We start from the raw sequence: 22,545 nt of genomic DNA, 5'->3' as shown, positions 1-22,545 counted from the left end.
TTAAGCAAACGAAACGTTAAGCAAATGGACGCAGTCTCCACGAGTTAGCCTATTATAGACACTGTATGGTAAAGCACGTCTAACGTACGTCTGTATGCTGTGATAGAAGTAAGCGTATCAACAATCGGAAATAAATCTCTCGCGTAAATTTCACGTTCGCAATATGCGCATCCTCGAAAACCCATCGCCGAAGATGGATCACGACCTTCCAATGCAATCTTCTTTGGCGACATCGATATCTTAACGCGGCCAAGCGTAATTTTTAGATCATCGATCGAATCAAAAAGATCGTGGTCGAAGCCCAGGATGCAAACTCACGATTTTTCGAACGTAATATACATACTTTGATAAAAAATTTGGTAAAAATTAATTAAAGCCGATTTATGGTGAACCAGAAAAACGATAATCGACAAAAATAAAAATTTGACATATTATTATATTATACTTAAGAAGACGTAATCAAATTAGGATGAAGCAAAATTTTATATATTTCTCTTTAATCTTTTAGAAACGTAGAAAATGGTTATAATAAGAAGCGGTTCGATTTTACATACATTTGTAATTTTTTCTGTCCATTTCGAATTAAAAAAAATTTTCTAGCTTTATTAATTTAGACAGCAATTAATTGGAGAATTTCATATTGAACTCTCGCGTAATTGAATGAGAGTTATTGCAATTTTCGATATTTTTAGCAATCAATTGCGGTATTTTGATACGGTATTTTTGCAGACTTACGTACGCGTCCTGTCACAATTTGAAAATTTCCGCAGAGACGTCGGCCGCGTTAAGATATTTTTTCGCCAGTCTCATGAATTGCTCCGTGAATAATTCATTACATAAGGACATCGCCTACCAACGAATACTGCCGCAGTTATTATTTATTCATAAAGTTTTATAAGTCTCTTTCTACCCGAATACGAAAAACTGTCCGAGTATATAACGTTCTGTACGCTATAAGACACGGAATCCGATAACGAGTAATGTACTAGCGAATAAACGTAGAGTGCATCAGAAGCGAAACTGTGCACCCGCCAGGCTCCTCGATGTGTTAACCGCGCGATTGTCACATTAAAGACATGTTAAAATTTACTCTAACATATCGAAAGTTCGAAATTAATTTAAGCGCGTCACACCATCCATCACTATCTAGTCGAGATTGAAGTAGCGAAGTCATTTTTTCACGGATAACCAAGACGACTTCCTTTCGAAAAGAAATTTTCCCCAATTTTCCCTTTATATAAAATTCCGTCAAAAAGAAGAGGAAGCGTTTCACACGAAATTTTTTATATACTCTCGAGTTGGTGGTTTTCTCGCAGTTCACGATAAATCTGTCTATAAATAATTAAACGCGTAAGTCCTTCGACGACGGAAACCGACGTAATAAACATTGTGGGACGCATCGTTTTCTATTCACAAGGGGACGACGATTTATATTATTTCCCCGGTATCTTCTCGGTAGCAAAACGTTGATATGACCCGGCTTTTAAAAGCACCCACGGAAAGTCGTTCCTGTCGTCGCCGTAACCGAGGCGGATCAGCATCGAGTTTAATTTCTCCGACGGATATGAATCTAAAATCTACTGTGGAGCGTGTAGTCATCATGGGATTTATATGCGGTACGACGACTCGACTCCACGTCGCGCTCAATCGAGAATGCGTCCTACGATTACGAAACTATAGTACTATGCATGTATGTAAGAACGTACACGAAAAAAAATAACAAAAAAAAAGGAAAAAAAATGCCGTAGCACAAACTGGCTCGCACATACGTAGCTAAAAAAAAAGTGGATAGTAAAGAGTTTTGAATCAAAGAGGCCTTGATTCAACGACGTTTCTAAGCAAGTATTACGCGTTACACGATGTATTGTAATCCCGTGTTTATAATTTTAATAAAATACCATCGCGTTAAAGAAACCCAGCAGACCAGCCGTGGGAAATGAATTATTAATCAATTTATCGTTTCGTTCTTTCTCAGAAATAACTTTCTCTTCGAGTTTTATGTATATACATTTATGTATATTCATGAAGGCATATAATTCATAGTGTCCAAAGTTTTGTTCTACATAAACCTATATAATGAACAATGACTAGAAGAATTATTCATTGTTAGAACACATACAGATTTTCACAAATTATATCTCTTTTATTTTCAAAAATTCTTATTTTTTTAAGTAAATAATAATTTAAATTTATAGTGATATTTACTGAGAAAAATATAGTTAACAGAATAAATAAATTTAAGAAATAAATTTAAGAAACATCTATAAAAAAAATGAAGATAAAAAAATTTTTAACATAATTGTAATTTTTGCTAAAAAAAAGTCCCCTGCTTTTCCTTTTTCTCATATACAGTGTAAAAGTTCAGAAACTTTTGATATTTAAAGGTCAATTCTCCTCGATAAATTCCTCGATAAAACGATTGTAGAGACTCTCTCAATCGCAATCCCTTGGGAAAGAATGCTATTCATGTTCTAGTTATAATTTAAGTTTATTAATTCACATTATATCGCAATGCCTCGTTAAATTTTCATGCGATTTCTTGTTTGTTTTCGAGATGATTTGCGAAACTTCGTTTTCAATATACAGATTTTATGAGAATATAACAACGTAGCACTGATTATAGTAAAAATAATGAAAAAGATTTTTATTTTTACCAAGAAATGATTTGGAAGAAAATTTTTCAAAAAAATGTAGATAAGAATATTATAGCACCTATTTTGCTAAAGAAAGATCTTGCTGCAAATTTTATTATAAAAGCACAAGATTGACAAGTTCTTTTTTAAAAGTTATTGTTTTACTTATTTTACAAGATTACAAATAGATTTTTAATTGCCACATATTACGCGATTCTACATATATTCTATGTATTGATATAGAATCCATATTTTGATATCGATTGTAACAAAAATAATTTCAAAATGCAAAGCTATCGCTTTGTAATAAAAGCAGCAGAATATTTAAAGTTAACATAGAATATAATTTTATTTTTAAATCTTCAATACAAATACCTCTATCTTCTGACTAACGATAACAGCAATCTGTCTTACCTTTATTCACGCAATCCAAAAAAATGTACTGCGGAAGACATGCACGGTTGATCGCCATCAGGATGACATCGCGCTCCTACGTTGTTTGCCTCTTGACATCTTCCATCCGTCAATTTTCCGTCCACGAAAAACGTAAAACCGCTCGCCTGCAACCCAACAGATTTATCGCGTCGTTCTCGATGAAATATTCATTACGTCGCGGACAGACTTGCGAAAAGACGGGATCCTCGAATGTCCAGCGGGAGCGCATCGTTCACTGATACGGCGATACACGGCAAGCTGGAACCACCGAGATCGCTGCACGGTGTCGAGGATGCCGAGATCATTTGGGACACGATCACGCGACGATTTCCGAATGCGGCACCGCTTCTCTGCGAGATGGAAACAGTGATCGAACGAGCGGAGGATCTGCTGCAGCAGCTCAGAACGCCTTGCACTCAGGGAAATGGTATGCAATTCTTCGAATCCGGAAGGCAATTTTTCCATACACGTGCATGACAGGCAAACAAGTTTCGGAAAATTTTAGTGTACTCAGTTTAACATGTTTTACGATTTAACATGTTTAAAATAACGAGCTTAAGCTTTAAATTAATGGTTACAATAGCGTGATCCAATTATGCAAATAGCCTGCATTTATTCGTGCACTCGGCTAACCTCATTGTAATTATCACGTTATTAAATTAATGGTATACATGATATAATGGGAAACACACAAGTAATTTATTCACGAGGAAGATTTATCTTTCATAGAAATGTATGGTTTACGCACGACCCACATTCATTTATCCTTTCAATTGTGCCGTACTTATTGACCAAATTGTTATCTAGAATAATCCTTCATTTGCTTGATTTTGTCAATCTAGCGTTTAATGATTAAAAAGTGCTTATTCGGAAATTTGCGACGTAATCTGATGCTACGCGTAAGCTGATTTGCTAAATTTACTGCATCCACACCCTCTATTATAATTTACAGACAGAGAGAATTTATTTGTCAAATTATACATAATAATTTTTCATTTCGTATGCTTCCAAGTATATTCTAGAAATTTTAGCGATTCTGAATTTAAAATTTACATCGCGGCATATTGTCTAACTTGTGCTAGTTCACAGGATCTGACGTTCGCTCAATATTACAGACACGTCCAGCTCGTTTCACACACCGGATTCCCGGGAATCTAACGCGACGATTTCGATGGTATCCGACATAGAATCGTTTGCCGAAGAAACGAATGTATGTAGCTTCCCGCAATACTTCCTACTTATTATTACTTATTATGCTGTCATTACTTGCTGTATTAAATAAAAAAAACGGTATACCTTTTCCTCCAAGATTTCAGAACATCGCGAAGCCACCGAAAACGTTGAAACGCAATTGAAGGTGCACGATATTAACGAAAAGCAAGTGGATTTAGAGTCTCAACATTATAATGAATCTATTCAATGTGAAAAGAAACACGCCTATCAAGAATATAATTTGAATTCACCATTAAGAGTAGACGAGATTGCTGAACATTTCAAAACAAGCTTGATGAATAAATGTCACAATTCCCAAGAGGAATCAAATACTAATGTAAAGGATAACGACGAAGCAATCGTTGTGAGTTCAGAAGAAAGTGAGTGCGACACGAAATAGTTAGAAAAAAATATATTTTACAAATTCGTAAACGAGGAAAAATTTATAACACCGCTTGTTATAATAAATTATTATGTTTGTAATTTAGGATTGATGAAAGCAGTGGGTGAAGCAAATAGTTTGGAAGGATGGGCAAATATAACTGATAATGCACTGTGTAAATATCATAATGATACAGAAGGTATAAAATTTATTTCGCTTTTAATTATTATATAAATAATAAATGTTGCTTTAATCACGTCTCAGATGATAACGATTCGGAAACGGGGCCAAGTATCGACAGAAATATAGATAATCATTCATTGACAGTCAACGATGATGACAAATCTGACAAAAGCGATGAAAAAGTAATTAAAAGCCAACATTAAGATACTTATGTTATATTTAAGTATAATATGGCTGAATTAAGTAAGGCGGATGAAATATTGCAACGTGAATTTTTTAGAACAGAAGAAGCTTATGGATAATAAAAATCTTTGATAATTTTATTTTTTTATCCAACGATAAGGTCCTTAAATGTAAATCTGATTTATTTAAAATTGCACTTACTGCTTTAATAATTAAAAACGTTTAAATAATATAGATCAGTGTTGCAAGATGTTCTGCAAATCATCGTTCACCGTTTACTATCCTTGAAGAATATGCAAAGCAGTGTAAAGTGCCAATCACATACAAGTGCAAATCAAAACCGAATCTGTATGTGATAAATGGTGACCTGTGTGGATTTCGCGGTAAATACTTCATAGCTCGTACAAACAGATTACAAGAAATATTATCACATCATATACACACACACACATGTTAAGTATTATTTTTTTATTTAACGACACCGAATTGTTTCCAGCAATTATACTTTAACAATTTTAACCTTTAGACTGTCGGGAAAGCCACTTTTGTGGCTTTTGAGTGTGAGTTAAAATACCATTTTTGGTGGCATTTTAAATACTAATTGTATTAAACATATATATGTGTATGTTGCCCAAAATATATAAAAATATATAAGTAATGAAAAAAATATACAAAATAAGTAAAAAATATAAAAAAGTAAAAAAAAATTATAAAACAAGAAAAAAGTAAAAAAATACAAAAAATAAGTTTAAGAACCAAACAAAAAAGAAAAGTCAAAAAAGAGCTATAAACTTTTTACGTCTATGTCATTAGCTCTGGGTAATGCTAAATAAAAGAAAGTTCTCTACATGATTTATTCATTCTTTTTTCTCTATATGTTTATTCATTTATGTTGTCAATATTATGTTTAGGATTCGAAATTTCCTAAATCTATGCTCAGAATTGGAATCAACGATACCAAAAATCCCCAAATATACTATTTTTGAAATAATAAACATTTTTCATATTTGATCGTACGTTCCGTGCCGGAAAAGCCACTTTTGTGGCTTTGCAAAAATCTCAAAATTTTGCGTCATGTTACTTTTACAGAAAAATTTTTGAGGAAAAAGAACCATTATTTTAATGAAAAAATGTCGGCAATCTAAAGGTTAATAACTTTTACTTGTCGTTCATAAATCCGACATATAAAATGTTGCAAGTGCTTCTTTACACGTTGTTAAACATAGTTTGGATAATGTGCCAGCAATGTCGTGTGCCGCGTCCAAAGATCTGGCCAAAAACGTATGGGCAGCAAAAATATTGTGGATGATAGCCGTGCGTCAGATGGATGGCTCGAAATCTGTCGACGGATTATTAGATTTCTCAAGGGAAGAGTAAGTTTAATGGTGCAAAAATATAAGAAAAATTAGGATATAGATTACGACGATATAAAACTTCCCGGAGCATCGCTTGAAAAACAATCGACTTTATGTAAAATAGAATTTGATGCATTCTCTTTGTGTCAGGATATTAGAGATAATAGTACTTGAAGGCGAGTTGAAGAACGCGTCGCAAAAACTCTACAAATTTTGTCTCGAGAAAGGAGAATCTATTCCGAAGTATACTATTGGCAATTCGACAACACATCAAGGGTTTACGTACACAGCTCAATGCGTAGCTTTAGGTCATGTCGGAGTTGGTATGTTATTTTCTCATTTAATATAATCTGGTTAAAAATAATAATAATAAAAGGAATCATCAAGTTAAAACTTTTTTAATTTTATCACATACGGAATTAGTTTGTTATTATTTTGTTTTGTAATATTGAAAAAATATTTTACATTTTAGAAAAAGCTTAACATAATTTTTATAACACTATTTTTTTATATATAATCAGTTTTCTTAAATACTTATTAGTTTAACATATTTTATTATTTATTTATAGGACAAGGATTGAGGATAGATAGCGCTAAGATTGCTGCTGCTGAAAATCTATATCAGAAATATATTTGTGAGGAGCAGCAATCAACATAAGTTCAAAAATCAATTATTACGATATAATGTACTGCTTACTCTTTTGGTTTATCTTTGATAATAAAATTTAAATAAACGTGAAATTATATCCAAACAGTTTTTGGAAATTTTACATGTTGAAATTTTTTATTTGATCTAAACACAAGTTTGTATCTTGTTTTTATTTAGTATTTACGACTTATATTTAAAAACTTTAATTAAATTCAAAATTAGTATACTGAATTTACAAGAAAGAGTGCCGCAGATTTTGTAAGTAAAAAATATTTTGATGCAGATATATTCATTCCTTCATTACAATTTCCATTGTTACTCTAATGATCAAACACTCGACTGTTCAAACACTCTTTTGCAAGAGGCACTTGTACCGCTATCATGGTATTTTGGCGACGATCCAAGGTAGCTTTCCGGTTTTCTTAAAAGACCAATAATCATACAAAAGCTTGCCAAGCACGAGGAATATTAATGACGCCAATATGATGTTCAAAATGTCGAGGGGATGAAGCCAAGAATCTTCGTCTGGTGAAATGCAGATCTCTGTTCGCGTAAGATCACGAATCTGTGAGAACCATTTTATTACGTTAAAGCACGCAATTGCATTTTAATTGCATTATTCATGCGTCTGCTTTTCAATCTGACTTGATAAAAAAGACGTGCAATTAGTTACCTGTTTGTTTGAGTTATCGTTGTCACTCGTAAAAGCGCATCTTATATCGTTGATGTCTTTTATTATATTTGGATGCCTGATCAGAAGATCCTATACAAAATGTTAAATAAAATCATACGACTAAATTAATAATGATTGAGTTCTGGTTAAGGTCTCTTTTTTAAATTAGAAGTAAGAAATTCAAACAAAAAAATTGTAAATATTTCAATATTGAAAATTAAACTTAAATTTTAATACTAATTTATTTATATTACACTATCTATTTTGATCTTTTAAGAATTGTAAACGATTGAAGAATGTATGCAAACTTTATACTATACATCCCAAAATTTGCGACTCAAAATATTATAGCAAAAAGGTTTTCGAAAAATTAAGTAAAAAAAAGTTATTTGAAAATTTTTATTTTAAGCAATAGTTTCTCAGATGTAATGGACACATAGTCATCTGAACATAATTTGCAATTGACTATATTTAAACCTTTATTATCTCAAAAATTATTGCTTAAAATAAAAATTTAAAAATAACTTTTTTACTTAATTTTTTGAGAACTTGCTATAGTACTTTGAATTATAAATTTTTGCAACACCCTGTATATTGTCAATTAAATTATATTATTAATTAAATTATAACCTGAAAGCCTGGTGTAAAGTGACAGTCGCACGTCCACGAATTATTGCCGAGATATAGATTAGCTGCATTGCTATTGTACAGTAATGCATTTTCCAAAGCGTAAGTAGGCAACTAAAAGACGCAGATCAAATCATAAATTGTATTTGTGATCTTATAATGATGAAATAGCAACTAGGGTCACTGCATTCCAATTTCTGAACAATCACCAGTAAATGACTGCTTCAAAAAAATATTAAAATAATAAAAAGATTTTAAAATAATAAATTGTAAATTAATTGATATTTTTTAAATCTAATTTAAATAGAATACACGTATTAAAAGAAGTAACTTTTATATTAAGTATTTGTTATCAAAGAACTGAAAATCAATTTCTTTAGGATAGCATAATGTTAAATTTTTATTTATTGCTTATTTATTATTGTATTTTACTTGTTTTTAGTTATATTTCTTACGAGTCAAATATTGGTGCATTTTGTTTTCATTTGTACCAGTAAATGATACATTAGTCATTAATTAGTAAACTGAACACAAGGAGATTAGATATTCATACAGAAATTTACTATAAGCAAAATAGAATAACTTGAATCCAAATGTATATTACTGAAATCTACGTATTCTTTTAAAAGAAAAACTTGTATACTCGTACTTGTCATTTGCTAGTACACATCGGTCATTAATTGAAATTTATCGGTAATTCACTTGGTTTTCTTGGTTTCTTGGTTTTTCACCTTCTCTAAATCTGTGAATCAGTGAATAATCATTGCTGTCAGTGCCAAGTATGCTACTGGTAATCAATGAATGAAATATGTGATCTCTAATCTTGCTAACCTTTATTATGTGATTTAACTAACTCTGTTTTAGTGCATAAATTTAATAAATATGGTATTGGAAAATTGAAATTAACGTGCAAATATTAGTATTTTAAGTTTATGGTACACAAATTTTCTGTCTTTTTTAGTTGTACTTCATTGGTTATCCAGTGTTAAGTATGCCACTGGATAATCAGTCACTATCGATTCAGATTTAGAGAGTAAATATTAGTCTTCTCACAATTCTTATTTTATATTAGTACTTTTGAAAAATGTTAATCATTATTGTTAATAAAGCTATTTTTATCACATATAAAGTGGCGAATTAAAAAATTGCTTTAATATATAAATGAATAAGGACAAAATAATAGATTCATTTCTCCTTTTCTTTTTATATTTTTAGAATTTATTTTTATTTTCAAACAATCTTTAAGTATGTCAAGTTCTGAGAAAAATAAAGGAAAAAGAAAATACTGCAGATTTTCTTATTCAAAAGAAACGTTGCAAGATGCTATTAATATAGTGTATGTGTTGATGGAATGAGTATAAATAAAGCATCACAGCAGTATAAAATATCAAAAGGTACACTTTTTAAGATACTTGAAAACGTACCTATTGAGAGAAAAATAGGACCTAAATACCTTGGCCTGTTCTTTATTCAAAAGAAGAAGAACGAATTAAAAAACTTAGATAATTAACAAAGCAAAGTCGGGATTTCCAAAGTATACAAGTGATGTACAAGATGCAGTGCAATTTTTTCTAGAAAAAAGTAATCGAAAAAATTCATTTGTAAATAATAGGCTTGGTAGAAAATGGATGAATTTATTATTGAAAAGACATCCTAAAATCAGTTTCAGAAATACTGAAATATTATCAAAAGCTAGAACATCTGTTACAGAAGAAGATATACACAAATGGTTTGTTGATTTATATTATAAAATTTATGATTACGCTTTCACACATTCAAGTCTAGAATTATAAAAATACATATTTTGAAGATTGATCAATAATAAATGTATTATTATTATGTAAATAAAAGTATATAAATATTTTATAATTATATAGAGAATCCAGTTATTCAATAGACATTTTTGTTGAATTCAAATGTATATTTACTGAAATCTACGTGTTTTTTTAAAAGGAAAACTTGTATACTGGTCATTTACTAGTACGAATCGGTCATTAATTGAAACTTATCGGTCATTCATTAGTTTTTTGTGGTTTTTCACTTTTTCACAATTAAAACTATCATTTTTATCTTATTTTTTAAAGATAACTTATGATATTTTTAAAGATTAAATAACCAGCTTTTATTTTTGAAAGATTTGTTGTCTTTTCTCTTTTATACACGCACTATAATTCACTGTTTATATCGTGAATTTCTTATTTGTTCATTGACTGGTGTAGTTTTTTTTGGGGGGGGGGGGTGATATAAAAAACGGCGCGTGATTTTACTTTATAATCTCCCTAAATCGCGTATCTCAATTCTTGATCATCTACCGTGCTGCACGAAATTAACTCAAACAGTTTTTCCTTATTCCGAAATCCGTCAAATGAAACGGATTGTTTGCTTACGTGACATCTGATAACTTTGACACGGCGAACTAACATCGGTAAGTTTATTCCCTCGAAGATTAAGGAGTCGGAAACGGTCCAGCCAGTCTGATCCTTCTAAGCGAGCGATAGATTCTACCAGATTATCGTCTATGTAGAGGTCTAACACGGACTTGTAAGCGGGATTTGTTGCAAGCGGAGTTAGGTCCTTGATCTATAGTAAACAACAGGCCAGATTAAAGTTTTAGCCACCATCTAATATGTGAATCATTATAATGTATAGATATATGAAAAGTGCATTATACGTAAGAAAAGTAAAAGGAAGTAATTTTCAATATTTATTCTTTGCAAATATGTTATTTATTTTTTTAAAATATGAACAAAAATGTAACATATTTACAAATATCTATCACTGAATCACATATTTATAACGTTTTGTAATTCTACTTTATATGACGCGTCTGTAAAAATTATTGTTAAAGGGGGAGAATTGTGTAAATATAAATGACCTTATTTCCACTTAGGTGAAGAGTCGTTGTATCTGCTGGTAAAATTTCGGGCATTTCTGTTAGATCGCGATGACTACAATTGACTGAAGTAAAAGCTATAAGCTGTCTCTGCGTAAGTTTGCCTGCACGTGCAACCACGTAAATCAATTCGCAATCACAAACTGTCTCTTTGCATTCCTCCTTCAATGTCTGAAAATCAGATTGATTTAGCGGAGAACTCAAGATCTGTTTAATCATCAATTACAGGAAGAAGATGCATTTTCTCGTTACCACTATTATCTCGACAATCGGGACAAGGGGTCTTCCATCATGCGGCGTGGCGCAAAGTAATTTGTCTTTGTCGACGACTTTACTCGCGGCTGATCCTTCACTCGAGTCCAAAATCCACGCTACATCTTCCGTACATCTCAATGGATTACCTTCGTCAGTACATCTTCATTAATTATCCACGATTCGCGCATCAATTGAATGCAATTTTGATTAAACAATTCATTAATCACGTAAAAAGTTTTAGCATTACAAAAGTATTGCACAGCATTTCACAAAAAGTATAATTACTATAATTTTAATATAATTATAAAATTATAAAATTATATTATTTATATTTTATATTAATGAAATTAATGTAATTTTAATTTGCCTCTTTTTCTTAAATCATAACTTGTTTATTTGACAAATTTGTAGCTTCTTCAAAAAATTTGATCGGATTATTATTACCCGCCAGATAAATATCTTTCAACGTAGGTACATCGAAAACCGTAATACTGATCTCTTCGAGAGCATTGTTTCTTAAGTCGAGGCAACTCAAAGTCCGCAGATTAGAGAACGCATCGTTCGGTAGTAAACGCAGTTTGGTGTCGGTCACATTGATTTTCTATTAATATAAACATTTCCTCCAATAAGCTCCCGTAAATATTCTTGAGATAAAACACGCAAAATATAAATCTCGCGATAAAAACGAATTTTCATGATCAATGTTTTCCGAGACAGTTTGCTGAACTTGTATCTTATTCTTTGATAAAGTAATGTTAAAACTGTCTCACTTATTGTCCATGAAAATTCGAATAAGCAACTTTAATAAACAAAGCTTTCGCTCTTTACTTGACAAGCATTTTCTACCTCCAGAAATTGCATCTCGCTCGGAAATGCAGTTGATAATCGAGTTAAGTTACTGTTCGCAATCATCAACTTTCGTAAGTACGTAAATCCTCGTAGAATCTCTTGCGGATCAAACGTTGCCTTCGGCCATACGCAAAAAATAAGTACTTGTACATCTTTAACCCTAAAAATATTATTTTACTCTTTTAAAAACGCATTGTCTTTTTGAAATAATCACAATATCAAACTACTTATACACCAATGCACAGATCATTCTAATAATGCAGCAACATTGTAATGTTCCAGCAATATTGCATTAACAATACAAATGTTGCAGCGATATAGCCTCTGTACTATATAGATAAACTTTTTGCGTCAAGAAATCAATAATAATATAAGTCGATCATTAAAAAAAAACTTGTATTTTAGATTTAGTTCCTAGTAGCATTACCTTGCTCTCCATTCATCTTTAAAGCCGTTAAAACAAACGAGACGTTGTCGACTTTCCGCAAAGTCGCATTCGAGGTGAATGTTGGCACGTGGATAATAACAAATCTCGTCGTCTTTTGTGAAGCCGTGTGAACAATGTACATGTATAAAGAACGCGATTCTGTAAATGAAACGGTTTAATTGTGTAAGAAGATACCGAATTAATGCAGAGTTATTTCGCGAACGTTAAATGTGCTTCTTCATAAAATCAAAACTAGCTTTTTGCGCTCATCATGTTTAAACATCTGTACGTAATCGCGCAGAGACATTATTTATCCTATTTGATAGTAAAATAACAGTTTGTTTAACAATATTACACAATTCGTGGACTCTCGCGAAGGCGTGTGGCGGAAGTAAATAGATGGTGCACGATGGGCTAGCGAGAGAGATTTATAATCTTTATTACTTGGCAGCTTCGTTATTTGCGCAAGATGATAACGAGACCGATGTACCATTATATTCGCCAGCATTAAACTGACTTACATGCATAATTTAATATCTCGTATTTATCTTTCTAGCTTTTGATGCACACCGCGATCGTCTTAACTTATCAGTGCTTGAAACACTTTCGCGATTGATTAGCCACCGCTTTCCAAACAATTCAATTTTAATAGCTTAAACACCCCTAATGAACATGAACAAATTACACAATGCGAATGTCTTCGCCTTGATCTTGTTTTTGATTGCCGCAACATTGTCGCGTTACTAAATATTGTGTAAATATCGTTAAACAGTTATCTCTCCGCCTAACGTGGACCGTCCTTCATATGAAGAACATTACAAATTTAAAGCTCCTTTACTATACTAGATCTCAGATTGTGATATTAGAAAAAAATTCATAATAAAATTCTTGCAAAGTATATTAATATAAATATGTTTCAATAAAACTTCAATAGAATACAATCAATAGAACCGACTTCTAAAATATATCAAAAACTCTCCTTTTATTTTATTAATTTCTCCTTGAAATAAGAAGATAATTTTTGGTATATTTTATAAGTCTATTCTGTCGTTTGAAAATGTTGTTTTATTGAAAAATATTTCTATTCAAATATAATTTGCAAAAATTTTTATTCTGTGCTTTCTCGTTTCTAACATCATAATTTGAGATAGTAATGATGAATGAACAGGAGGCTTAATCAGTATAACAATCAAGTGTGCCTTCTTCTAATTGCAACACGTAATTATCCATACAAAATAGTACTTGTTTATAAATCTAAGTCAATGAAAATAAATGTGACAGTTTTCAAATACAGTCAAAATTACATATTAATTTCTTGACAAATTATATTTATTTTTTAACAGATATTTATATTGCAATGTACGAGGGGGGACCCAAAAAAAACGGGAATTTCGTCATAACTTCTTTATTTCTCAATATTTTAACACCAAATTTTGATCACCTTCAAAGTATTCGCCATTGACCACAACGCACTTCTCCAAACGATTCTTCCATTGTTCAAAACAGTTTTTAAATTCACTCATCGGGATGTCCTTTAAGCCTTCCAGCGATTTTTGTTTCACCTCCTCCACAGTGGCAGATTCGATTGCAGAGGTGTTGTGCACGCGGAGTTCGTTCCCCCGGGTCAAACTGCCAACCAGAAGCTCTACTTGGAGGTTTTTGTTCCCCAGACTCAAAAGGAATATGAAAGGAAAGCGTTTTGCCACTGTGGAGGAGGTGAAACAAAAATCGCTGGAAGGCTTAAAGGACATCCCGATGAGTGAATTTAAAAACTGTTTTGAACAATGGAAGAATCGTTTGGAGAAGTGCGTTGTGGTCAATGGCGAATACTTTGAAGGTGATCAAAATTTGGTGTTAAAATATTGAGAAATAAAGAAGTTATGACGAAATTCCCGTTTTTTTTGGGTCCCCCCTCGTATCATAAAATCTTTAACGCATTCTTAAAATTTTGTGAATTTGTAAGTCATAATGATCGATTTGCTATCAATGATCGATCGATATTTTACAAAATTCTTTTACATGACTTTGAAGAAGCCATTTGCAAAGCCATTTGCAAAATTAATTTAAAAACTACAATAAAGTCCGTGCAACATTAAATCGTAAGAAGAAAGCAAAAGATAAATAAATACTTACAGAAAGCAAAAGATAAATAAATACTCACAGAAAAGTTCGTTGCACTATCATTCTTAAAACATGAAATGTTAAGATATGATAAATAAGTATCAACGTTGACGAGTTGTTCGCACAAACAAACCGTAATTTATAAAGGATATGAAATGGAATTTTAGTATCACTCAGCACTTTTTTTTTAACGCGATGTCGACCTAACGACGCACCCGTATCACATACGCTAACGCGATAGGTGTCGTATCAAGAATGGCAGTGCTGCTAATGAGAAAATAGATGCTGTATTCGACGTGCCAGCAGGTGGATAACTTAAACGGCTTAACATGTAATGAACATATTATGCGATAACAGTTGTGGAGATGCGATCTATACTCGTGCAGTGATGCATATTGCGATAATACATTTTTCAAACAGTGAAATTCACGGAGTCAGCCGGTAAGCAACATGCTCGCATTATTACAAGTTTCGGATTTCTAAAAGCAATTGCAAAACGTAAAGATATTTGTAGTAATATTATCGAGTTTGTGGCATTTTTTGTTGTCTGTAATTAATAAATGTATATTTCCGTAGTTAATTCGGATCAGACATAATGTTTAATTAAAAACATCATCGTGTACGTGGAAGCTTTACATTAAATAAGAAATTTGCATTGCATATGATTGGAATAGAGTTATTCAACATCTTTTATATTAGTGACAATTTTTAGCGAATAAATTAAAAATTAAAACAATGTAAAAATAAAAAATGTAAAAAGAAAAAATATTAAAAAGTTCAATCACAATTTAATTCACCACAATATATATCGAATGATAATTCTGATAAATTTGTTTGTCAAATCTTAGCAAGAAAATATTCATAGAAAAAATTTATTTATAAAAATAAAATATGACTAATATAAGTATGTTTAATTTAATGTATGTTTAATTCAACTATGATTCATTCAAAAGTTAATTGAAAGTGATTATTTAATGTAGAAATTTTTCAATACTTAATATGAGCAAATTAATTTACCTTTCCTAATTACGTTAAAGAATTTGAATCATAAAATTCATAAATCTATTTTTTGCTTCTTAAACTGCTTTAAATGGTTCAAATCTATCATTTTTAATACTTAATCTGGACAAATGTACGCACCAAATTTTCAAATTGCGCGCCACATTCGATTAAATACTGGACTAGCGAATCAGCGAATTGGACAAGTTTCTAGTCCACGCTATTGGTCCGTGTCTGCACATTTTGTCCAAAAAAGTGAATCTTCTTTATCGACCGAGTTTTCGCCATTTAATGTCAGTTTATCCCCTAAAAAACCTTCCCGCGATTCCTAACCATATGCGCGCGAACGAATTCGTGGCGCTTTTACGAACGCGATCGGTGTGTAATCCTCTGTGTGATTAACGGCGACGGCGATTGCACTGTGCACCCTCAAGAAAAGCGTATTTTACGGATTCGCCTGTCGGCGTTGGCTGGCATCGGCGACATTCAAATTCTGTGGCAGGACTGCAGGCAAAGGCACATCGGGACGACGTGATCGAGAGAAACGTAGGACGCTGTTTTGCGTCGTCCAACCGTGTTTTCTAGATACGAAAATCGCCGCATCGTCAAAGACCTGATGTCAGGGATAGCGATAGCCAGGCTCGCTGAGGAGCGTAAAGCATGGAGGAAGGACCATCCGTTCGTGAGTATCTATTCCTCGTTGTACGATTTCCCGCGGGAACGCGCTATCGGTTTCCCGCTTGGTGCGCCGTAGAATCGGCAGGGCAGAACACTGATTACGTTACTTCGTCATTATTCGTCGCGATTGTAAACAATGGCCCTGCATCACCCGCGTAGCGTTTCACACATCTTAAACGCGAGAAACGATGTTCAGCTTTGTTTGTTTTATCTTAACTAACATTTTTTTACACGTTCGAGCAATTTCAATCTTATCTATAGAAATAATCAAGCTAATTGGCCTCTAATGTAACATTTGTAAGACAGAATCATGAAATTCTAGAGAAGCTTATTCCAATGTTGTATTTAGAATTATTAAAAATTTTTTGTATATTGAATTTTTCCTGTAAATAATATAAGGACTATTTGTAGGGGTTTGTAGCTAGACCAACTAAAAATCCAGACGGTTCCCTTAACTTGATGAGTTGGGAATGTGCGATACCTGGAAAGAAATCTGTAAGTCAATTTCTTTCAAGTATAGGTGACAAATATTCATATTAAACTTGTGATTTTGCAGACTCCTTGGGAGGGTGGCCTGTACAAGTTACGTATGATTTTCAAAGATGACTATCCTTCGAGCCCACCAAAATGTAAATTTGAACCTCCTCTATTTCATCCAAACGTTTACCCATCGGGCACTGTCTGTTTGTCGCTTTTGGATGAAGAGAAAGACTGGCGACCAGCTATCACAATCAAGCAAATCCTCCTTGGTATTCAGGATTTATTGAACGAGCCAAATGTGAAAGATCCAGCTCAAGCCGAAGCTTATACAATATATTGGTATTTATGAGACATGTTCAGATTATGAACTTAACAACAACTGAAGAATAATTGAGGATTTCTTTTTGCAGCCAAAATCGTTTGGAATACGAGAAGCGTGTTAAAGCTCAAGCCAGAGCAATGGCTCCACAAGAATAAGTCACAAGAATTGTCAACTGGACATATTTAAAATATGTGAGAAAGATATTGTATGTGGATAACACATCATAAACTGATTCATAGCTCTTTATAATTAATCTTTTTTACGAGTAATTAATATATGTTGTAACTAGTTAAGTAGTTCATGGTCTTAACATTTATTTATCGAATATTGTCTTTATTCAATGTGTATATTTTTCAAAATTTCAAAATGTAGTGTATACTATGCAAACTATGTCAACATATGAAAATCAACACATATAAATTCTTTCGCACATAAATAATTCTTATTAATATTAAGAACCATGTTATAAGATATGTATACTTTAAGGCAGAATTATTTTTTGATCACCACTTTAATTTTTAAGTCTTACAAATGATTACTGATGTTATTTTTAAAACAGTGATACAAGAGAAATTAAAAATAGCTGCTATTAAATAAATATCTATCGTCTCAACTTTCTCTATCAGTTCCATCTTTTAATATTATGATAATGCATGTGTAGGTAGACTAAATTTATTAAGTAATGTACAAATTTAAAAAAAAGAAAATAAAAGAGATTTCAACTCGTCAGAACAGCATGATAAAAAAAGATGATCCCCTGCACTGATTGAATCCGAAGTATATGCAGATGGTATTCCAAGAGAATCATTTTCCACTCTAGTAAACACACATTTGACACTTGAATCGACGCGACGGTGAGTAAAGTAGTTCAACATACTGTAATACTACGTTATCGATTCTCGCTGGAGTCGCGTCAGTACAGCTGTTTCGTGTAGGCATGATACATCGCTTTCGAAGCATCTCGAAGTAATCTTTGGAACTACTTTATATGACAAATCGTACCGTCAGTGTATTATTGATATATAGATATCGACGAGAGTACGTAATATGCGTGTGTACAGTGGAGCGATAACAAATTAGCGATATTCCACAGTACCATTTCGTAACACAATGACGGCGGCTGGAAATTACGCGTTACAAAAATTCAACGCCGGAATCATATTCGCGTGCGTGCTTGGTCTCGTTTTTTCATACTACGCTTACACCGTGGAGGTCAAAAAGGAGCAGAATGATTCGTACCAACCGCTGTGCGACATCTCCGAGCATATAAGCTGTACCAAAGTGTTTATGACTGAGTAAGCACGCTCAAGTATTACTGCGTCAGTGCAATTCCACTTGAACACGATTCATTACATGTTCAAATCTTAAACGTAATTAAACGAGCGTTAATCGTGTATTTTCATCCTGTATATAATTCATTACGATTATGTTTTTTCTCTATTTACTTATAGAGAATATAACTTATAGAGAATAATAGTTTCCCTCGTTACATGATTACATGAACATGTTACATGAACATGTTACATGAATATGGACATTGTTCAGGATCAGTGAATAAATACAACTGTTGAAGCTTCGCTAATTTTTTCAAAAACGCAGTATAGACTGTTTTTCAATGGCTGTGTTCAGCAGAGAAAGCAGCTTTGCAACTGTTATAAAATTCTTCAATATGATTGGTTTATACGTTTAGACCTAAAAGGAACCAAAAGCAAGAATCAATCATATTGAAGAATTTTACACAGTTGCAAAACTGCTTTCTCTGCTGAACGCAGCCATTGTTTCATAATATGATATAATTACATATCTAACGATATCGATATACAGGGTGTCACTTAAAACCGGCCATCCGAACACACCTACAGTTTTGGAGATAAGAATGTTTCAGATGAAAGTGGAATGGTTTCAAGGGGGACGTATTTTGGTCATGTTGTCTTTCTTCTAGGCGGAGGTGCTAAAAAGATATATAGGTCACTTCCTTTTTTTTAATGGAATTATATAATTTTTTTTTTACGTAATATGATTCCTCTAATTATTCTGCATATAAAAGTATTAAGATAGAGATATAAAAAAAACAGTAATTTACGAGATATTTTATACTTTATTGTGACACATATTGATATAAAATGTTAAACAATTCGTAAACTATTAATTTTTTGATAATCGTACCTTAATACTTTTATGAACAGAATAATGAGATGAATCATTGACTACGTTTACACGGCCCGATTTACGCCGAAGTTATAACATCAATGTAATGGAACCAATCATAGTTATTCTTCTGAAGAATGGAATGTGATTGGCCAATTTCGTAACATCGATGTTATAACTTCGGCGTAAATCGAACCGTGTAAATGTAGTCAATTGGTGGAAAGAAATCACGGGCGTTAGCCGGTCTTAAGTGACTCACCTTATATAAAAATGATATTTTATTAATATTTGGATGTTTTTACATTACGCTTGATTCACAGGTCATGAACAACAATAGGTTGCTATTTCATTTGTGCGTTTTTGTCATACGACAATTTTTTTAAGCTTGTTGATTGGTTATAGAATAGAGAAATTCGAGGACCTTTCTATTTGTACGACAAAAACTCACAAATGAAATAGCACCTTTAGTGGTGTGTTCCATTTCACGAATGATACGCATGCGGCATGATTACCATTTTATTTTTGTTTAATATTCGGTGAGCAACAAGTATAAATTAACACACCACGTGTATCATGCGTGAAAAGCACTCTAATGCGGGGTCTACAATAGAAGTAACAACGTAGCGTCTTAAGTCGTAGAAAATGGACCAATCATGCCCGGTCTACAATAGAAGTCGTAGCAGTCGTAGGGTCTTAAATCGTAGAAAATTGACCAATCAGAGTCGATTATTCTTCTCATATTTGATCGTGATTGGTTAATTTTCTACGACTTAAGACTCTACGACCGCTACGACTTCTATTGCAGACTCCACATCACAATTGATTATTCTTCTCATATTTGACTGTGATTGATCAATTTTCTACGACTTCTATTGTAGACCCCGCATAAATTATTACAAAGAAGATTACTGCTGAGTAAGTGCTATATAAAAAAACTTTAAGATTCAGGAAATCATTTTTCATCGGCTACCATGTGGAATGTAAAGGTTCTAAGGGCTGCTGCATACATTTTTCGTAATAATAATCGTAAAACGTGCCGTAAGAATTAGTTAATCACAGTCAAAAATTAAAAAATAAAAATTTAGTTAAAAATTTTCAGTTCTGGCTAATGGCTTCTGCACACTGGAAAAGCTTACCGCGCGGCAAAATGCGACGCGGTAACCAATGAACACGTTAGGAGCTGTAAGCTTATTGGCTATCGCGTCACATTTTGCCGCGCGGCAAGCGTTTCCGCGTCCAGTGTGCAGGAACCATAATTCTTATGGTATAGTCGGGGCCTAAAAAGTTGCAACATTTGAAATGCAGCTTGTTCAACAAGCGATTGGTTCTTATTCGACCATATATGTAATATTCTTATATTAGGTTTGTTCGCGTCGCAAACTCCAACGTGCTCCAACATGCTCCTACTATAGCTCCTACTCACTCTATCAAGCGCATTGGAGTAAATAAGAGCTGTGATAGAAGCATATTGGAACATATTAGAGCATGCGACGCGAACAAACCTATTGCTAACGCAGCCTCTTTTTAGGAGTGAGGAGTATGCAAAGATAGCGAGATAGAAGGTTTGTCCGCGTCGCATGATCTAACATGTTCCAATATGCTCCTACCATAGCTCTTACTCAGTCCAATGCGCTTGATAGAGTGAGTAGGAGCTATGGTAGAAGCATGTTGGATCATGTTGGAGCTTGCGATGCGGACAAATCTAGAGAATATCGGATCTCTCACTTCCACAGTGTACTCGAGTATGGTGCGCATGCGGTGTACACTATCTAAGTGAGAAGTAGATATTCGTCTGTACCGTGGTGTTTTCGCCAGCTTTTAATTGGCGTTAGCAATATAGGAATATTATATATATGGGATCGACAAATAAGAACTAATCGCTCGGTGAGTAGACTGTATTCCAAAACCCATTTTTAAAAAAGTGTTGCAACCTTTTAGGCCCTGACTGTACATACGTGTTACTTGCTGCGTTCAGCAGACTCAACAGTTTTGCAACCGTTTTATGATTGTCTGCTGAGATAGGACCATTCTTCTAGATCTAAAAGTATGATCCAATTAGCGCGAAGGAAACTTACAACAGTTGCAAAACAAACGTTCTGCTGAACGCACCCACTGATTGTGGAAAGATGTGCGGTGACTCTAAAGTTGGGTCTGTTGCTTGCACTTTTTGCATTCAGCATCTTCAAGGTCGCTGCATAGACTCTTATATAACGCATGACGCATAAAAAGAATCAACTAATCAAAGTTCTTTTTTTCCATTAAATAGAAGGAAATTTTGATTGATTGATTCTTTCATGCACTATACATAATGCTCGGTCCACAACCTTACTTGAAGAGGCCCTAATCCCGGATCTACAATAGAGTTTTAAGCCTCAAGCCATAAGAAATGGACGAATCATAGTCGATTATTCTTCTCGAATTCGACTGTAATTGGTCAGTTTCTTACGACTTAAGGCTTAAAACACCTATTGTAGATCCGAGGTAAATCGTAAACTTAAAACATAGGGCGAAATCCATAGACGTTGCTCAAGATTCGAGATGGTCTTAAGCTAGTGCATGAACCAATCAGAAGCCGGTATTCATAGTCGGTTCTTATTTCAAGACCGTCTTAAGTAATGTCTTAATACGCTAATGCAGCTCTCTTATTGGTTCATAACACCTCAAGGCTGAACTTGAGACGATCTTGAATATAAGAACTGACTATGAATACCGGCTAGAGAGCCGTATTAACATCTTAAGACATTGCTTGAGATTAAGACCGGACTATGAATTCCGTCCATACATACTGGAAGGGCCATATCGTATCTAACCAATGTAATAAAAGTGTCTGCAACATTTGTCTGTCCTTGTCGGAATGGTTATTTCCCAGATAGCAAAGCGTTTCAACAAAATCACACAAATCTGTGATTGCTTATGATGTTGACAACTTGCCATAGATTTGTCTTCAATGGGTGCGTTCAGCAGAACGTTCGTTTTGCAACTGTTGGAAGTTTCCTTCGCGCTGATTGGATCATACTTTTAGATCTAGAAGAATGGTCCTA

At 33.2% G+C, this 22,545-nt stretch overlaps 3 protein-coding genes and 1 long non-coding RNA gene across 5 annotated transcripts in view; 3 read left to right on the top strand and 1 right to left on the bottom strand.

The window, feature by feature from the left end:
• The first annotated feature begins 3,136 nt into the window (after positions 1 to 3,136).
• Positions 3,137 to 17,839, top strand: lwr (ubiquitin conjugating enzyme lesswright). The gene is made up of 14 exons (XM_018448765.1): positions 3,137 to 3,495; positions 4,184 to 4,278; positions 4,378 to 4,660; positions 4,769 to 4,861; positions 4,927 to 5,027; positions 5,264 to 5,411; positions 6,272 to 6,401; positions 6,534 to 6,706; positions 6,953 to 7,028; positions 14,427 to 14,607; positions 16,427 to 16,558; positions 16,966 to 17,049; positions 17,111 to 17,373; positions 17,445 to 17,839. Exons 1-14 carry the CDS (start codon positions 3,279 to 3,281, stop codon positions 17,509 to 17,511), a joined length of 2,043 nt encoding a protein of 680 aa, XP_018304267.1. The 5' UTR covers positions 3,137 to 3,278; the 3' UTR covers positions 17,512 to 17,839.
• swi2 (Protein singed wings 2) lies at positions 7,285 to 15,132 on the bottom strand. 2 transcript variants are annotated; one of them, XM_018448993.1, is made up of 10 exons: positions 14,918 to 15,132; positions 12,757 to 12,915; positions 12,327 to 12,489; positions 11,925 to 12,081; positions 11,478 to 11,626; positions 11,208 to 11,396; positions 10,754 to 10,912; positions 8,336 to 8,446; positions 7,706 to 7,795; positions 7,285 to 7,597 (listed from the first exon to the last, which is right to left on the bottom strand). In XM_018448993.1, exons 1-10 carry the CDS (start codon positions 14,938 to 14,940, stop codon positions 7,412 to 7,414), a joined length of 1,386 nt encoding a protein of 461 aa, XP_018304495.1. In that variant the 5' UTR covers positions 14,941 to 15,132; the 3' UTR covers positions 7,285 to 7,411. The 2 variants fall into 2 exon arrangements, with proteins under 2 accessions (XP_018304495.1, XP_018304496.1); XM_018448994.1 differs by having other exon boundaries at positions 7,450 to 7,575.
• LOC108723321 (uncharacterized) lies at positions 10,696 to 11,535 on the top strand. Its single transcript, XR_001936640.1, has 3 exons — positions 10,696 to 10,757; positions 11,223 to 11,319; positions 11,454 to 11,535. It is a non-coding gene; the product is annotated as an uncharacterized lncRNA (long non-coding RNA).
• A 317-nt stretch (positions 17,840 to 18,156) lies between the features above and the next one.
• Vkor (Vitamin-K epoxide reductase) overlaps positions 18,157 to 22,545 on the top strand; it is an 8,230-nt gene continuing 3,841 nt past the window's right edge. Inside the window, exon 1 of the mRNA XM_018448995.1 lies at positions 18,157 to 18,651. Coding sequence (XP_018304497.1) covers positions 18,467 to 18,651 — 185 coding nt within the window. The 5' untranslated portion in view covers positions 18,157 to 18,466. The remainder of the gene's footprint in view (positions 18,652 to 22,545) is intronic.

Source organism: Mycetomoellerius zeteki, unplaced genomic scaffold (genome assembly GCF_001594055.1).
Source record: "Mycetomoellerius zeteki isolate Tzet28-1 unplaced genomic scaffold, Tzet1.0 scaffold228, whole genome shotgun sequence".
Lineage (NCBI taxonomy): Eukaryota > Metazoa > Arthropoda > Insecta > Hymenoptera > Formicidae > Mycetomoellerius > Mycetomoellerius zeteki.
The sequence above is the reverse complement of the archived record's forward strand: the minus strand, read 5'-3'. Positions and strand labels throughout refer to the sequence as shown.

Coding starts and splice junctions, on each gene's coding strand:
- lwr (XM_018448765.1), top strand. CDS start 3,279: ATGTCCAGCGGGAGCGCATCGTTCACTGATACGGCGATACACGGCAAG. Junction 6,707..6,952: donor TTTAGGTCATGTCGGAGTTG/GTATGTTATTTT, acceptor ATTTATTTATAG/GACAAGGATTGAGGATAGAT. Junction 16,559..16,965: donor GGAGGAAGGACCATCCGTTC/GTGAGTATCTAT, acceptor GACTATTTGTAG/GGGTTTGTAGCTAGACCAAC.
- swi2 (XM_018448993.1), bottom strand. CDS start 14,940: ATGATAGTGCAACGAACTTTTCT. Junction 12,916..14,917: donor ATAGTGCAACGAACTTTTCT/GTGAGTATTTAT, acceptor TTTCATTTACAG/AATCGCGTTCTTTATACATG. Junction 7,796..8,335: donor ACTTTACACCAGGCTTTCAG/GTTATAATTTAA, acceptor CATTTTGTATAG/GATCTTCTGATCAGGCATCC.